Source organism: Dicentrarchus labrax, unplaced genomic scaffold, assembly GCF_905237075.1.
Source record: "Dicentrarchus labrax unplaced genomic scaffold, dlabrax2021, whole genome shotgun sequence".
In the NCBI taxonomy this organism is placed as follows: domain Eukaryota; kingdom Metazoa; phylum Chordata; class Actinopteri; family Moronidae; genus Dicentrarchus; species Dicentrarchus labrax.
In genome coordinates, this window is record NW_026136711.1 from 25,913,550 (window position 1) to 25,929,838 (window position 16,289).

Here is a 16,289-nt window from a genome sequence, read left to right on the forward strand (position 1 = left end):
TTTGCTTAGAAAAAAAAAAAAAAAAGATTACGTTTATTGAAGTTTACTGATGCAGCACTCGCAGTACTTTGACTTTGACAAAGTGCTGGAACAGTAAGTCTACTTTGTTTGTGACACCTTTCTTTCATTTAAAAAAAAAAAAGAAATCTTTTAGGATTGTGAAAAATCATAATTAGAATCTAGCTTGCCTTGCTTTTATGCATTTATGCATTTATGTAACAAAGGAGAGAAAATGAAAGAACAATAGAGCGAAAAGAGAGAATTTAATTTCATATGTCTCCCTTTTTCATGTTTCACTCCATGCAAGTGCTTTTTGAATTATCTCTTCTCTGCTCCAGGGCTCAATGAGAGGAAGAGTGGGTGAGCGAGGAAGAGACAGAGAGGGAGTGAGAAAGAGAGAGACAGACAAAGCGGAAGCTGTGTAATATTGTTGGTGCGCACCTTTTTTAATTACAACAGAGATTGTATTGATGTCTCAGGCCACATGTCCTCAATCATTTATCAAGGGAGAGAGTGCTAACAAAGCATTTCTAAGAAACCCATCCTCTCCTAGGGCCTGGAATCATACGTTATCTAAAGTGAATATTGTTAATGCTGTTCTGTGGAGAGACCCACTTACAAATCATGGGAATGAGTTCCTTGTCAGTACATACATGAGGTAGTAAAGATATATATCCACTTTTATCTGATCTACTGTTGTGCAAATTAAACTCTGCATCTAAATCTCTATGCAGGAGTTGTTTATAAAATGAAGAGGGCCATGTTAAAAACGATGGATAAACATTAATTTAAGGGAAAGGAACATTTCTAAATCACCTAGTTGTTTTGTTCAGTACCAATTTAAAGATTACATCTCTGGCACAGATTAGAATTCATCAAAACCCCCCCCAAAAAAAAAAAAATGAAAACACAGTACAAGAGGAGACAATATGTGCTATTTTCTCCCTCACTCTTTGGTTTTCTGTCATTTCCTTTTGTCTGTTATTACCTGTGTGAGGCGTCAGTACAGTAGCAGACTGTAGCTACAGGCTGCATGGAGAGGGGGAGAATATAAACCACTTAACATGCAGGAGGAAACCAGACGTTTTTCCATTGCACTTATCAGGTGCTGCGGTGAGAGCAAGTGTCAAGGTGCAGTAGGTCTCTGCCCCCCCCCATTCTCACCCCCAGCTTAGCTCCTCTCACCCATCCTCTCTTTCCTCCCTTCTTCCTTCCCCTGCACACCCCTTTTATTTTCCCCTGATCTTTATCTCTCCCCCCCCCTCCACCCGCCTCACCCCACCACCACTCACCACCTTCAGTTCAGTTAAAAGTGGGCTTGGCACTTCCGCAGCACCCCCCCCTCCCTCCTCCCCCCTTACCACCACCACCACTTCTTTTCTCTCTGTCAAACTAACCTCCAACTCCTGCTCTTCACCTCTATGTTTCCTGTCAAGGTGCACTGCCCCCCCCCCCCCCCCCTCACACACGCACATCCCCCCAACCACCGTCTCTGCCCCCGCAACCTTTTCCTTTTCTTTTCTTTCAACATCAATTATGGCTCTAAATGCCTACAGTTCATTTTTTAAAATGCTCAGTGCAGAGGGCGTGACCCCCAGCGCACTGCAGTGATCTTGCTATCCTTGCATGTACACGCACAGGGTGGGCTTTTGGATTATTAGTGGCTTTGAAGAGAATATATGCCCTACAACAGAATGTACTCTTTATTTTAGTGCTCGTTGGGATATATGAATTCTTCTTTAAATGTGAATGAATCCGTCTTAAATCACAAGTGTACCTTGTATAATTAATAGGGATGTGAGTTCATTGAGTGTTTACCATAAGGCAGGGTATTGGAACTTTTTGAATGAGCTAGGATTATTAACCTCTTACTGACTTAAGTACTTTAAGGAAATGTACAAAACTGAAACCCAGAGGTAATGAGCCTAGCTTAGCATAAAGACTAGAAGCAGTAGGAAACAGCTAGCCTGGGTCTGTGTACAGTTAAAAAAAGCCAGCAACCAGCATAGTTTGGTTTAAAGGTGCACTGTGGAGTTTTGTTAAACAAATCTACTTGCATTAAGTGTTTCTCAAAAGATTGCATTGTGTGTATCCTTGAGGTCTAATAAACATGTTAAATGCATTTTCTTAATCATTAAATATTTGCAAATCAGATTTTTTTAACATTTCGAAACCTGCACTGTTCACAAAATTGTTTACTTCAGTCTTCTTCCTCTCTGCCATTCGCTGCGTGTCTTGGCTACATTACCACTGCATATAGATTAGTTAAATAGTGCGAAATCATTGACCGGAATGTGGATTGCGTCACAAACATGCTCATGCATCTGCATGTGTGTGTTTGTGGGCAAAAACAAGAAAATATAATAGAATAATTACAATATCCACTAGAATTTAATGTAACATTCTGTGGGGTTAAAATTACTTTTGGCTACACGGGATGAGTTTGCAATGGCTGGCCCAATGGTGGATCAGTGAAGTTTTATTAAATCTATACGATGAAATTAAATAATTAAATAGTGTTTAAGTTGCTACACAATGACTCTAAAAGCTGCTGGAGTGGAGGTTTGTTTTAGCTCCAGATGGATAAGCATCAGTGTATTCTTTGCAGGGAGTCAAACTGTTTGAGCTACCGTTGTAGTTGTTGTTATTGTTGTTGTTGTTTTAGCTCCGCTGCCTTGACAGTGATACATAGGGTGAAGGTTCAGAATCTGCTATAGTGCAGAGATGACAGGATTGTTTCAGAACTTCTCTTTCTCTTTCTCTGTTTTCCATGGTTTCTGCATCTTCTCTCTCTCTCTCTCTCTCTCTCTCTCTTGCTTTGTCTCACTGTGTCTTTCTCTCTTTTTCCAAGCTGATTTGGAGCCTTGCATAGTCAATTATGTAGGGAGTGAGAGATGGAGTGGGGGCTCCAGCTTCCATATTTTGGTGTGATATTAATATTGCATGAGCGCAATTCTGTAGCGAATATCTAAGAGACTGCCTATTAAGGCAGCAGCAGGAGAAGAATGTGACAGACACACACACACACACACACACACACACACACACTGTACATACATACATACACAGACAGTCAGAGAACAAGGGTGAATCAGTCAGGATCAGGCACAGGTTGTTATAATTAGTGTTTTCCAGATTTATTTTGGTGGGATAATAAGAGTGACTCATATTCCTGTTTAATATGTCATGTTTGTTTATCTTGACATGGCTCACATCACACCGTACAGTGAGCGTTTTTGATGTTGGTGAGAACTGAGTGATGTTCCACTGTAATTGTGCTAAGAATGGAATATTTTAACTAACCAACTGAATAAACAAACAAAACAGAGACACAAAACAAATGGCTGCTGTAAAAAAAAAAAAAAAAAAAAAAAATCCTTGCCAAGATAATTGTAATATTGCAAAGCAGGAGTGATCTGATGGCAGGCTATTTATTTTCTGCTGCTGGGTGGGTATCAATGATGCATACAGTAAGTGTCAACAGTGACAGGCTGAGATGGTCCCCAGCGATGACTGAGAGGCTCGGCATGGACACTTGATGCTTTTTGGGTGCTAAGCGGCGGTGACAACGGATGGTCTGTGATAGACATCTCATTTCATGCCACCACAGATTGTCAAAAGTATCTGATTTTAAGGTGTCATGAACATCACCCACATTAATGCAGTTGGAAAACATAATAACGCTTTTAATTTGTTGTTGTGGCTGTTTTGTAAACCTCCAATAATGTATGTAGTAGGTGACATGGCTCAAATCAGTAACAAAATATCAATGAGGATAGGATTTAATTTTGTTACACTGTATACCAAAATATGGAAAATGTATATAATAATAATTGTAGATTAATATGTTGAACTGTGCTGAACATTTGTGCATTACATCAGACACATTTCTTAACATATCTGTAGGGCTGAAACTAACTGTTCTTTTTATTATTATTGATTATTCAGTTAAATGTTTAACATTTTTGTATAAAGTCAGAAAATATTTAAATGCCCTGTTTTGTCTAACAGTCCAAAACCAAAAGATATTCAGTTTACTATCATATAAAAACAGAATATATAGCACAAATATTGCTGTGGAGGAGTTGAACTGGGCCTAAACAAACTGGCCTTGCATACTGTTCAGTATGCCAACTGTCATTCCCCTTTAGATGTCCAATCATGTAAGCTACTGCAAATGTCCTGCACATCAAACGTAATAATCAGCAGAGAGCATTTTCCTCACAGGACTTGGACTCGCAAACATGCTGAAGAGGTTTTCCTTTACAGTCTTTTCCCTCTTGCAGTAGGATTGCCAGACGCTGTCAAAAGCCCAGAAAGCCCGGACTGGTGTCGACACAGCCAGTTAGTCTTGAGCCCAGAAGCATCACGCAGGGCCCGACGTTGAACAAGTGCTTGGTGACCTTACAGCACCAGCTGGAGTTTAAAGAAGTCTTTAAAAGGCCGATTCTCCACAGTAATATCATCGCCCATGCCTCAAAGAGTCTGGATTAAGGCCCACTTTCCCTCGCTAAAATGTAACAAATGTGTGAAAAAACATCACAGCCAAAGCCAGTGCAGGGAGAACAATGGAGAGAGGAAGGAGAGAGAGTGGGAGAGAGAGATAGAGAGGGGCAGAGAGGACTAGGAGCAGATAGGAGAGGCAAAAAAAGAATGGAGAAGGAGAAAGAGAGGGAAACTAAACATCTTAACACCCCCAGAACCCCCCTTCTCTGCCAGATATATCAATGTAGTTGACTTTCTCTGAAATTCAAATGGCAAGAGGAAAAAAAAAAAAAACAGATGAAAAAAAAAAAAAAAAGAAACCTGGCTTTTGAGGGGGGGTGGGGGGGGCGCTGAGAAAAAGACCTGCCATCTATGTATTAGTGCTCTGTAAATATTACATGAGCTCCACATTCGCTCAGTTGTTTGGCATTACTTCCACTGGATGGGTATATTATTTTAGAAACCATGCCTTGTTTATGGAGAGGCATGACCTACTTCCAGACACTCCTCTCTCTCTTTCTCTCTCTCTCTGGTATTTTTTCTGTACCCCCCCACCCTCTCTCTTTCCCTTTACCTCTCTTTCTCTCACTCTATCTTTCTCACTCTCTCTTATCCACTCTCAATCTGTGAAATCTCAACTGGTTGTCCCTGCTGAACAATTACAAGGCAGAGAGACCCAAATGGAGATGTTTGTAGAAAACAACATGTGTATAATTAAGGTTTAATGAGCTCTTGTCAGGGTGGAATGTGCAATTAGATTGGTAATAAAAAATTCTGCCTGAATGCTAGTGGCAGAGGCTGAATGTGGAGTCAGCATGGCAGTGAATGAAAGAACAGTGAATTATTTTGAGCTCTATTGACAGAAGTAGACGGTGCTGGATGCTGTATTTAGACTTAAATACATGGTGAGGTCCCAAATACAGAAAGAAGGGGTTTTTTTGTGGTGCTATATTGTGTGTTTTCAAATTACTGTATTTGTGCACACTAGGTTGGTTTCTTGGGAAAACAGTTCTTAAACAACTGAAGTTATGCTCTACTGCTGCAGAATGAAGCAAGAGACAGTGATTGTGATTTGAATCGAAAAGGTCATAAATGTCATTGTCTGCACAAATAGAAAAAGGGAGCAGGTTTTATAAAAAAAATCTCCGAAAGTAGCTCTAAACTAGTGTGCATTCAGAGAGAACATACCTCTGCCAAGGCTTCACAGTCCTCGTAATTTGTTATTTTAATAGAAATGTTAAGATTTTTTTTTTTTATTTCCATCAAGATCTGTATGTGCATCAAGTATTACAGTGAAAGACAATCACGCTGATTAAGGAATGGCGGCCGTGTTTTCTGGAGAATACCTAAATCCTGTCCCGGCATAATAAGGCTGGGATGGTTTGTTCAAAATTTAAAAATGTGCAAGACTCACTAAATGAATAATTAATAATACATCCGTCATGTCACTGTAGCACCATCTACAGGTGAAATTAGGACTGCAACTAATGTTATTTTTATTATTGACAAATTTGTTGATTATTTTCTTGATTCATCAGTAATCATTTTTTCCCTACACTATCTGAAATTAGTGAAAATGTTTCATTATATTTTGCCAGAGCGCATTATGATGCCTTTAAATGTCTTGTTTTGCCTGACAAACAGTCCAAAACCCAAATGATATTCAGTTAACTCAATTTATCATCATTATATCAGTATGCCAAAGAAAATCTACATATCTTCACATTTAAGGATTTTAAAAGCACCCAACTGTAACTTAACCATACCTTAACCATAGCTTATTTCCCATTACCACACTTTTTTCTTAAACCTAATTATACCGCAGTTGCCGTGCGTAGATGTTGGAAAAAATATCAAGAGTTTTACAGAATTGATCAATATTGTGTGGAGGTTGGACAGACAGACAGACAGACAGACAGACAGACAGACAGACAGACAGACAGAACTGAAAACATTACCTCTGTGGTGAATATTGTATATGCAAAAAAAGAGCATTTACTGAATATAAGCAGCCCTTCTCTGCTCTCAAATCGCTGCCTGGCATTTATTTCTAGTTCAGACACACTATTTTATGGAAGGACTCTTCTCCACCAAGTCCAGTGTCTCTTTAAATAAGGCACTTGTGAGGGAAAAAAAGGCAGGTATCTTGCTGCTCTCTTTTCCGCTCTATTCCTCTTTTCTTGACTTGTTGAAATTGCTGCTTGTGGGTCTGGTGGAGAGGATCCACATACACAAAAATCATGTTTGGCTCTTTCTGAATTACTTGACTAGTCTCTGAAAGAGAGGGCCCTTTGTTGCCTTCCTCTGGGACTGCCCTTGAAAGGCTCCTATTGTGTGGTAAGCACTATGATATAATGCAAGTGGATTTAATAGATTTAATGGAACATGCAGACATGGTTCTCAAGCCCTCATGTGATGAGAAGCAGACTGTTTTTAGGAGATCGGAACCACGTCTTAAAGAAATGAAATATGTCAATGTCGCCTTGCTCCAGAAGCATGTTAAGCTTTGATTGTATATTAAATATTCTTGATTGTTTGGTCCGTGTGGAGGTGGAATACATTACATATTTTTTTACATTATCAACAGCATGCTTGGATATCACGTTTTTGTGTTCTTTTCAGATTTCTTTATCGCTTGATTATCCATTTCTGTTCCACCTGAGTTGTGTTGGAAGTCAAGGTTAGGCAGAGTGGGGGGAGTTGAATGTCAGTGATGTGTTAGCTTTGTTTTCATTGTGTTAACAGGAGCACAATGGTACGATTGTGTGGCCATCTGAAACCCTACACCTACCCAGAGCTTTTGGGGGTCAGAGGTGGGGGAGATGTGTGTGCCTTTAGCCAGACGAACCATGCATTTTGAAAGAGCCAGAAACCAAAGAGTAATCCATCCAGCATATCATCAAAACCATTCGGCTTCGCTGGCTTGAATTCCAGATCTGCTCATTGGGAGTTCTTGTAAAATGCTCTCATTTTACAAATATAAATGATACTTCTTTTTTCCCCCCTTTGTCGCTTTGTGATCTGTCTCATTATTTTAAGGTGCCATTTGAGGAGTGGCCTGCCTCTTGAAACCCCTCACTGTGATGGACAAGACCATAAAGCCGAGCAATAAACCTGAGATGAATGTTATATCTTAACACTGATAGAGGCAATTAAGTCCATCATAAGCGAGAGAGGGAACACCCTTCTCTTGGGACTCATTCACTTGCATGGTTTAACATGATCCCCAGCTAAATGCCTTATTTTATTTCTCCTCTCAGCTCACAGCTTACAGTCGAGCACAAATTGAGCTGATTTTTTTCTCACACAATTTGGTCTTTCTGTCTGATCTGCCCTTTTCTGTCTGTCGTCATGTGTCTCCCTCTCTCTGTCTCTCTCGCTATCTCTCCCTTTTTCTATCTCACCACCCTGTTTTGCCGTATTTGTCATGGTAATGTAAAAAATCTCAGCCGCTCCAATTCATTTCGTGCTCTTTCAGTCGAGAAAGAAGGGCAATTCTGTTTTTCCTCACCACTTTCTGTGTGTTGTGGTTTAAAGGTAATGAAGACCATATTTCATCTGCATGGAGTTATATGACTGGGCGTGGCTGAGCAGGTCTGTTATGGGAAAATAAATATTATGGAAGGTCTAACTTTGTTATCTTTATCTTGCCGGGATCAATGTGTGTATTATTGGACAGGATACATTACACAAACACGTAGGCACGCAGGCAATGTGCACACATCCAGAGCCAGGTTGTATATACAATATGCAAACATGCACACACATAAGGAACACATAAAGGTGAAATACACATGCAGCAGCAGAGATATCCACCAATACACACAGGCAATCCATATCTGCTTTACAGCACACCATCCCCCACGCTCTCTTTGCTTTGGTTATGTCTGTCTGTATGTATGTGTGTGTGTTAATCTGTGTATGTGTGTGCCTGCCAGCGAGTCACTGAATGCTCTAATGACCACAGTCCTGACACAGGTATTTTGACTGCTGCCTCTTTCCATCGGCACATTGACTGACATGCGATTAGTTACGCTGGGGTGGAAAACTAGGGAGGTGCACACTGTAACCATGAAAAGAGACTAGGAAGAGGGTTAAGTCCTTTTCTCTCCTGCCTCATCTTTCTTTAAATCTAAAACATCCCTGGCTGCAGTTACTGGTTGTGTGATTTGGTATTCAGTACGTACAGTAAAGCACAGCTGGGCTCACTGCGACCTTACGAGAAAAGCCTCTCGTGTAGATCAATGCAGGTTAGCAGCACTGTAGCACAGAATGCAAAGTAACTGTTGTAGTAGGAATGCAGAATTGGTACAAAACAGATCTGAAATGCCTTTTTTTGTAAGAAGGAATGCATTGCCCCATTATTGACCTTAGTAAGTGGATCGTGCATTGGCCAGACTTAAATGATCTACATTTATTTGTCAGTATCTTCATAAAATTCACTTACTCACTTATCCTAAGGAGTTAAATATTGTGAGGTTATACAGATTGCACATTTGGGAAAAGCAATGATATCCGATCAGTACTCAGTATTGGCAGAGTTTATTGGAATTGGTTCCAGAAGAGAAGTAAATGGATCGGCGCAACCTATTTGTGAGTTCTAGTTATTAGTTTGGTTTGATTTTATCATAAAACGACATGTAGGTAGTTAAGTGACTTGAATATGGCAATACAAAACATTTTTATGTGATCAAATTAAACCATTGGGTAAAATAACAGACTCAATAGACAAAGACTCCATCTTCCAAATTCAAAATGCAACCTACACATAAGAAAGTGGCAAAACTACAAGCACAACACAAAAGCAGAAAAACAGATATTCATAACATATGAACGCAGTTAGAATATGCAGTATTAGACACAAACTAGATGAAAAATGTAATTGTGTCACAGGATTAAAACACTACAGTTAAAATGTATTTCCAATGTGACACTCAGTATAATAGAATATATAGATAACAGAAGATCAACATATTGTATCTAGAATAAAGTATAAACTGAGCCAATTACTTTCACTGGCAGTATTAAAAGTTAAAAAAACATCCTGAATAATCATTTTTAACCACTTTTTAAAACGTTTTATGATATAATTTCTTATTCTTTAATGGATGGCTAACATTTTGAGATGCCACTATAGATGTGAGTTCTAGGCTGAAGCTACATTTCTGATATGCTGTGTTCCAGTCAACAGTTGTTCTATAACCTCTATGACTGTGGTGCATTTCCTGCATCAAACTGACATTGGTTTGGCTTTACGCAAACACAAAGCTATTTATAGCATCTCTCCCACTTTATTTTCTCCCTCCCTTTCTCTCCCTCTCTATCTCTCTCCCTCTCATGTATTTGCATTTCTGCTATGCAAACAGGAGTGTGGTGTCAAGTGCGTCAGTTGTACAGGCCTTACTTGTCCCTTCTCCTTCTCAAGGCTCAATCCATCTCAAAATTTCTCTCCTTCGTTCCCTCGCTCGACATGACTCCCGTCTCCTCCATCTCACTGTAGCTTTCCACCTCACTCTCACCTTCATCCTCTCCTCCCCCCCTTCACCCTCTATCCGCGTCTCTCTCTGTGTCTGTGTTTTCCTTTGCTCAATTGTTTTCCTGTAGATTTGACCGCTATGATTAATGACCTCAAAGCCTCAGGAAAGCAAACAGAGAGAGAGAGACACGACAAGCTTGCCCTTCCCTTACAAACCTCCCTTTTTCTCATATGTCAACTACTTGTATGTTCACACTGAGCCTGTTATGAGTTTTGGAAAAAGATCCACATAATGAGTCAGATAACACCAGAGAAAGATTTTATATGCACAAAATTGTGTCTGATTTCTGCAGATAACAATCGCCACCTGGCAGACAGAACAGATTTCTCAGACCACTGCTGTAAAGCCCTATGCGTCATTCATTTATTCTTAATGCATTTTTACTGTTGTTTATTTAGCTCATTAAATGAATGTTAACATCATCTCTATATTAGTGCACTGAATGTTCAGTTTTTTACATTATTTCCTAAGATTTCAGAGCTTTTGTTGCCTTCCATGTGTGCAGAATCTTAAAAATTTACATTAGAACAAGGATCACAGATGTAATAAACCTCTTGCTAAGGGGTCAGGTTCAAATTAGCCACACATAGAGGAAGGCATTTGGGGTTTGGCTCAAGGACACGCAGTTGGGTGGATGCTTAAATATGGTTAAATTTTAGGCAACAAAGGTGACTTTTGTAAGACAAAAGGAACAACTTTTATAACCATTATTTAGCTTCTTTTTTTATTACTTATTCCTTTTTACATTGGAGACTATTAAACTTGAATTGGCACAGGGTAAACTCAGGCTCATGCACAGATTTGCCCCCTCCTATATCTGTACTCTAGCTTGAGTTCTGTACACTTAACTGACCAGTTGCTAAGCACAAAGAGGCAGGAAATGATTATTTTTACCTTTCCCCTCAATTTAGATATTGTTTGTTATTCTAACAACTCTGTCCTCAGTGACTGCTTCACATTGTGCTGCAGGAGCAGACTTCAGTTTGCTCTTTGACATTCTGCATAATTGTTTTTTACTTACCCTGTTTTGCTCATCGAGATCTGGTTTGCAGGTGTGACAATAACCTATTCCAAGACACCATCACATCTAGCACGATGTGATTAGTACAGCATGTAAAATAATTTTCCAGGAGCAATAAAGAAAGTGATTTCATTTTCATTGCAGAATACAATGATTGTTCCTCTAGCAAACTAATAGTGCTATCAGACAGAAATCATTGCACTAGAAGTAACAGTTCCATCAGAGGCTGCATGATAACGTGGAAATGGAATTGGGGCTTCAAATTGAATAATGTTGCAAGGAATTGCCTTTGTACTGCGGTTTGTTTGGTGCTCTTACTGTGTCACGTATAAAGAGAGAAACTAAAATGCAAGAAAAACTCTTTTGGAGAAGAATCTGACTGTAATTTAAATGGAAAATATTCAAATGTTCAAAAACATAAATCCCCAAAAGGGTTTATATTGAACAACTCCACGACTCCAGTACAGTAAATTTAGTCCCAGGAAAATATGGCTCATTACACTTGAAACATGGCTATAAAAATGATTGTGGCCCATTTCTGGTCCCTGCCCACAGCTTGAGAAACACCCCTAGTAAGTAAGAACATATCCATCCCGTTACTTGACCTTACAGTAGCAGCGGTAATTCATCTCAGCCACTACTAGCTGTCTTGAGGTGTGTTTTGTTTCCTCATAAATGGCTGGTGCCAAAGAGTGTCAGACAGAGAAGCAGGGAAGGCCTCTGGGAGTATGTGTGTGTGTGTGTGTGTTTGTGTGTGTGCATGTTTATATGCCTGTGTGTTTCAAGCTGCGGCCTCTGGCTGTGACCCCAGTGTTAATCACACTATAGCCAGAACAACCACAGGCTCTATCGCCACTACTGCTGCTACTAACCCTCCTCCTCTCTGACTCCATTTCTCCTTCATTCATGCTGTCTGTCCTTACGCTCTGTTTTTATTTCTCTCTCTCTATTCTTCTATACCTACAGTGTCTTTCCTACTGTACCTCCCACTTGTACATGATCTCTACCCACTCCTTTACCATTAGCTCAGGGGTACACCCTCGTCTTTCTCATCCCCATAACCTCAAACCGTCACCTTTCCTCTAGCCTAAGCCTCCCCTTTAGGCTTCTTGAGCTCTGTGTTTCTGAGTTCTGAAAAAGCGGGGTTGCCCTGTCCTCGTTTCTCTGACAAAGTGCAAAAGCACCGAAGGCTGTTCTCACTTCTTTGAGTCTGTGTGGTTTTGATCACCAGCTCGGTGGCTGGTCAGCAGGGTTGCTAAACGTGTTAATTTGTAATTGGTTGGCCATGTTCAGCGTCAATATCTATTTTGATTTATGGTCATTATAACGTTTTAATCACCACCTCCATTTTGTAGAGGTATTGTAAACCACGGCACAAATGACGTCAATCAGAGCAATGAGCACAAACCTCCTACAGGTTTACAAAAGATGTCAGTTTAACAGAAATCATCTTGAACACTTCTCTTTGAGTCTGACCAAAAGTAAACACAGAAAGTAGGTCCCTGGAAATTCCTGTAGCTGTTCTAGCAAACTACATGGAACAGTAAATCAATTTCTGGGTCACCTCCTGGCTGACTTACCTGTCATATGTCGCTTGATTATGTAAATGTCGCCTTTGATTTGATTTGACTGGCAAACTTGCTGAATGACTAACTAGATGCCCGTTGGTGAAAGTGTTGTGCTCTTAGTGTTGTGATTATCACTCTGTTGTCCCTTTGTCGCCTTGTGACACCCGTGGAATCGCAGCAGTGAGGTGTGTGCACACTTACACACACAGACCCAGGCTGTAGGCAAGCTGAGACGAAGAGTGCGAGTTACACAAGCTTTGACAGGGCCTAATTATACGTGTCTCTAATGAACTGTAATTACTGACATCCACCAGAGCATCGAGGTCTATAAGCCTAGGACTCGCAGTCATTAGGCTGCTGTGTTACACTGTTTCTGTATCTCCAGTGACTGACTGAAAATCTCTGTTTTCTGTCCCTGTTGTGATTTGTCGGTCTCTGCCTAACTGTTTTCTCATTTCTCTCGCTCTCTACAGTTTGATGGTGACAACATGTACATGAATGAAAACAACCATGAGTTCCTCCCGCCAAACCAGGTGAGTTCAAATTGCCCCTAATGGAATACCTGCTCTTTTCCTCTCATTTCATCTGTTCCCTGTGATTGTTGCCTGAGTTGTTGCAGAGCAATTTTCCTCCCAACATTGTTCAAGCTTGTTAGGATGGACGACAAATTGTTGTTACTGAAACAACCACCTAGTTGTATGACATAAGCTGAAAGCAAAGGGACTGAACTCTTTTCCAATCTATTCCAATTAGTTCACCCGTGTTTTACGCTGACAGATATAGCAACATAAGATATTTTGCAGTGTATTGTGCACTGTATAGGTGAAATATTCACACAAGATTGTTAAGTGTAGCTGTTACACACTTTTTTTTTTTGATTTAACGAATAGGCAACACGGAAATGTGAAATACTCGCCTGTGAATATGTTGCGTCAAAAGTATTCATTCTGGCAGCGATGCGAATTTGCGACACAGTAAATAAAAATTTAAATCCACACACACTTACTGCAGACAGGGGCTGGTAGAAAAATGGCAGAAGCTTGCAGAGCTCTCAGGGGTCACAGTACAGCATTGAATGGTGCTCGGATAAAAAGGTTGCATTCACCGAGTTCATCTCAGCTGCCTGTCCTGGAGCTCCAGTCCTGTTTGGTATGTTAAGATGTATTCATACGTTAAAACACCAAAGTTACACAAGTAGACCAGCAACTCAACTTGTTCTACAAGGTAAAATTACTGTTTTTGTGGGCTTTGAAGAGAGCACAGATGGCTTCAGTTCCCCATCGGTAAATTTTTCCTTTTTGGGTCCTTTGTCAGGGTGATGAAAAACAAACAATCAAGGTTTGCCATGAGTTGTGATGTGACGTCTGTTCCGCACAGTGGGATTGGTTGATGCCTTTATGGGCTCCATGAAAGATCAGAAAAATCGACCTTAATCTGACATTTATTTTTGCTTTTTTTCTGTGTAATATTCGTGTTCTGTGTGAAAGTACTCATGACAAAGACAACAGTTCCAAAAAATATATTAACAGTGTATAAAAATGCCCCAATTTAAATGCCTATGGTGGTCGCAAGTCTGGAGTCTAAATACAGTTAAACATCTGCCAAAGATTCCTGTTAAATGTTTTGATATTGATTATTGTTCATTGCCCATTAGTTGTTATTTTGGCAACAACAACTCTTCCTAGCGTCCATATTGAAATATACATATATATAAAGAACACATTTTTAACTTACAGTAGCCTACTGTAAAATAGTTACAGTATCACCACTACAGCCAACTCAATAAAATAACCTCAAAACAAAATATATAACATATAAACACACAGAATGATTAACAGTAAAACACTGAGATAAAGTTAAAGTTAAAAAATATCCACTTTAGTGAGTTCTTAAAACTTTTCTTGAAATCTGAAGTACATACATACAGTTAACAGATTACCTTTTTTTAAAATAAGTAGTTATGGCTCTAATAGAAAAATAAATATTTGTTGTGTTTCATACACTGAAGCCATAAGGCATTGAAGCACCCTGGATAGGGTCATCTACATTTTTTACATTCAGTAAGACGAAACCAGAGAACCTAAACCAGCCAAATTCCAAACAGAAAGTACTGGGACCTTCTTTCTGTGGAGTGACTGTGTCAACCATTAGGCTAACTCTGCCATCACAAAATCCACTATATTCCAATTATGCAATGATCCTCTGTGCACACAATTTTCACTTTGGTAAAAGTCTAGCAGAATATGCTGCTTCACTCTGAGTGAGTTTTGGCCTCATTGCAAAGGATTTATTAAGTTAGAATGGTGGGGGAGTCAGCGCTCTTCTACAGTACATGGCAACCATGCCAGATACACTGTAGCACAGCTGGTCTTGAACAACTGGGAGACCATATGGTTGTGTTTGGACAGGGGATTTGTGGAGTTTGGGAATAAGCCCATCTGACATACACAGGGGAGCAGGGAATTTGTCCCTGTCAATTGCAATTATTAGTACCGACCCATAGGCTACAGTAGTCTTGTGTTTCTGGTGCATTTGCTTTTTTGCTTAATTTCTTAATGCTCTGGTTTGTTAAAGTATGGCTCAAGGCCCAGAATGAGAAACAGAGCTGCTTAATGCTGCTTTTTGTACATGATTCCTTAAGTTCATTTTGATAACTCTGACAACAAATATGTCTCTCACTTAGTGATTTTTCAGTAGGATAGTGCTGCTATCTGACAAATCTCTCATGCTGGTACTTGGCTGTCTAAGAAAATCGTAACTACCACTGCTTTTATCGGCCATTTCGATTCAGCACATGTAGTTTTACTGCAGCGCTGATTGACTGATTACAAGTCGTGCTGATGTGCACAATGTTTTTTGCTGAATTACTGAGGGACAGATAAAACATCGCAAATGTGGCATAGAAGATAGCCAGACAAGGAAAGGGAGAGAGAGGTGGGGATCAGGAAAGCAAGAGAGAAAGAGACAGAGAGGGAAATAGCGTGAAAGACGGTGATGGGATGAGAGACGATTTTGCTTTGCTCTGTGTTATACTTTGTTTACTCAAGATCTTCTCATATTTGACATGTGCCTTGCTCTATTCTCCGCTTCACCAAGTTTAGCCTCTCCTTCCCTCTGACAGCTAGAATCAGGGAGGGCCTTAGGGGTGGACACACACTCTGACAACAAAACATAGAGATGGGAGAAATATAAAAATCACTTATCTGCACCTCCTTAGCTGTGTCCTAATTCTACACTAGATACTAATGCTAAGCAGATTTTGAGTATGTGGTGTTTTTACATTGGAAAGGTACAAAAAAAAGAGAGAGCAAAATGTTCCAAAAAAATAGTTTGATGTGAGTATGTTTTATTTTATCTCTCAAACCCTGCTGAGTATTAGTATGTCATATAGATTTGGGACACAGCTGCAGTTTGATTGATGTATTGGTATGTATGTATGTATTGCATTGTTGTGTGTGTACAAATAGTGCATTGATTTCTTCTATGCTTACTGCAGCATCCTTGGACAATTACTATATAGTACATATTTTATGCAAGTAAGTCGGGCTCATTGGATCGGGTGTTTGACTGATTAAAGTGAAGCTTAAAATACATTTAGAAACTGTAAATGTGTTTATGCTTGTGTTGTTCGCAAGTGCTGAGATAAAAAATGGACTTGGTGAGAAGTAACAGAGGGAT

The 16,289-nt window shown here is 39.8% G+C and overlaps 1 protein-coding gene across 5 annotated transcripts in view; it reads left to right on the forward strand.

Annotated features, from left to right (window-relative positions):
* Positions 1-16,289, forward strand: part of tox2 (TOX high mobility group box family member 2) — a 90,764-nt gene that overhangs the window by 33,443 nt on the left and 41,032 nt on the right. For all 5 annotated transcript variants that reach the window (XM_051414393.1, XM_051414391.1, XM_051414395.1 and 2 more), the window contains one exon: positions 13,085-13,144. In XM_051414393.1, coding sequence (XP_051270353.1) covers positions 13,085-13,144 — 60 coding nt within the window. The remainder of the gene's footprint in view (positions 1-13,084; positions 13,145-16,289) is intronic.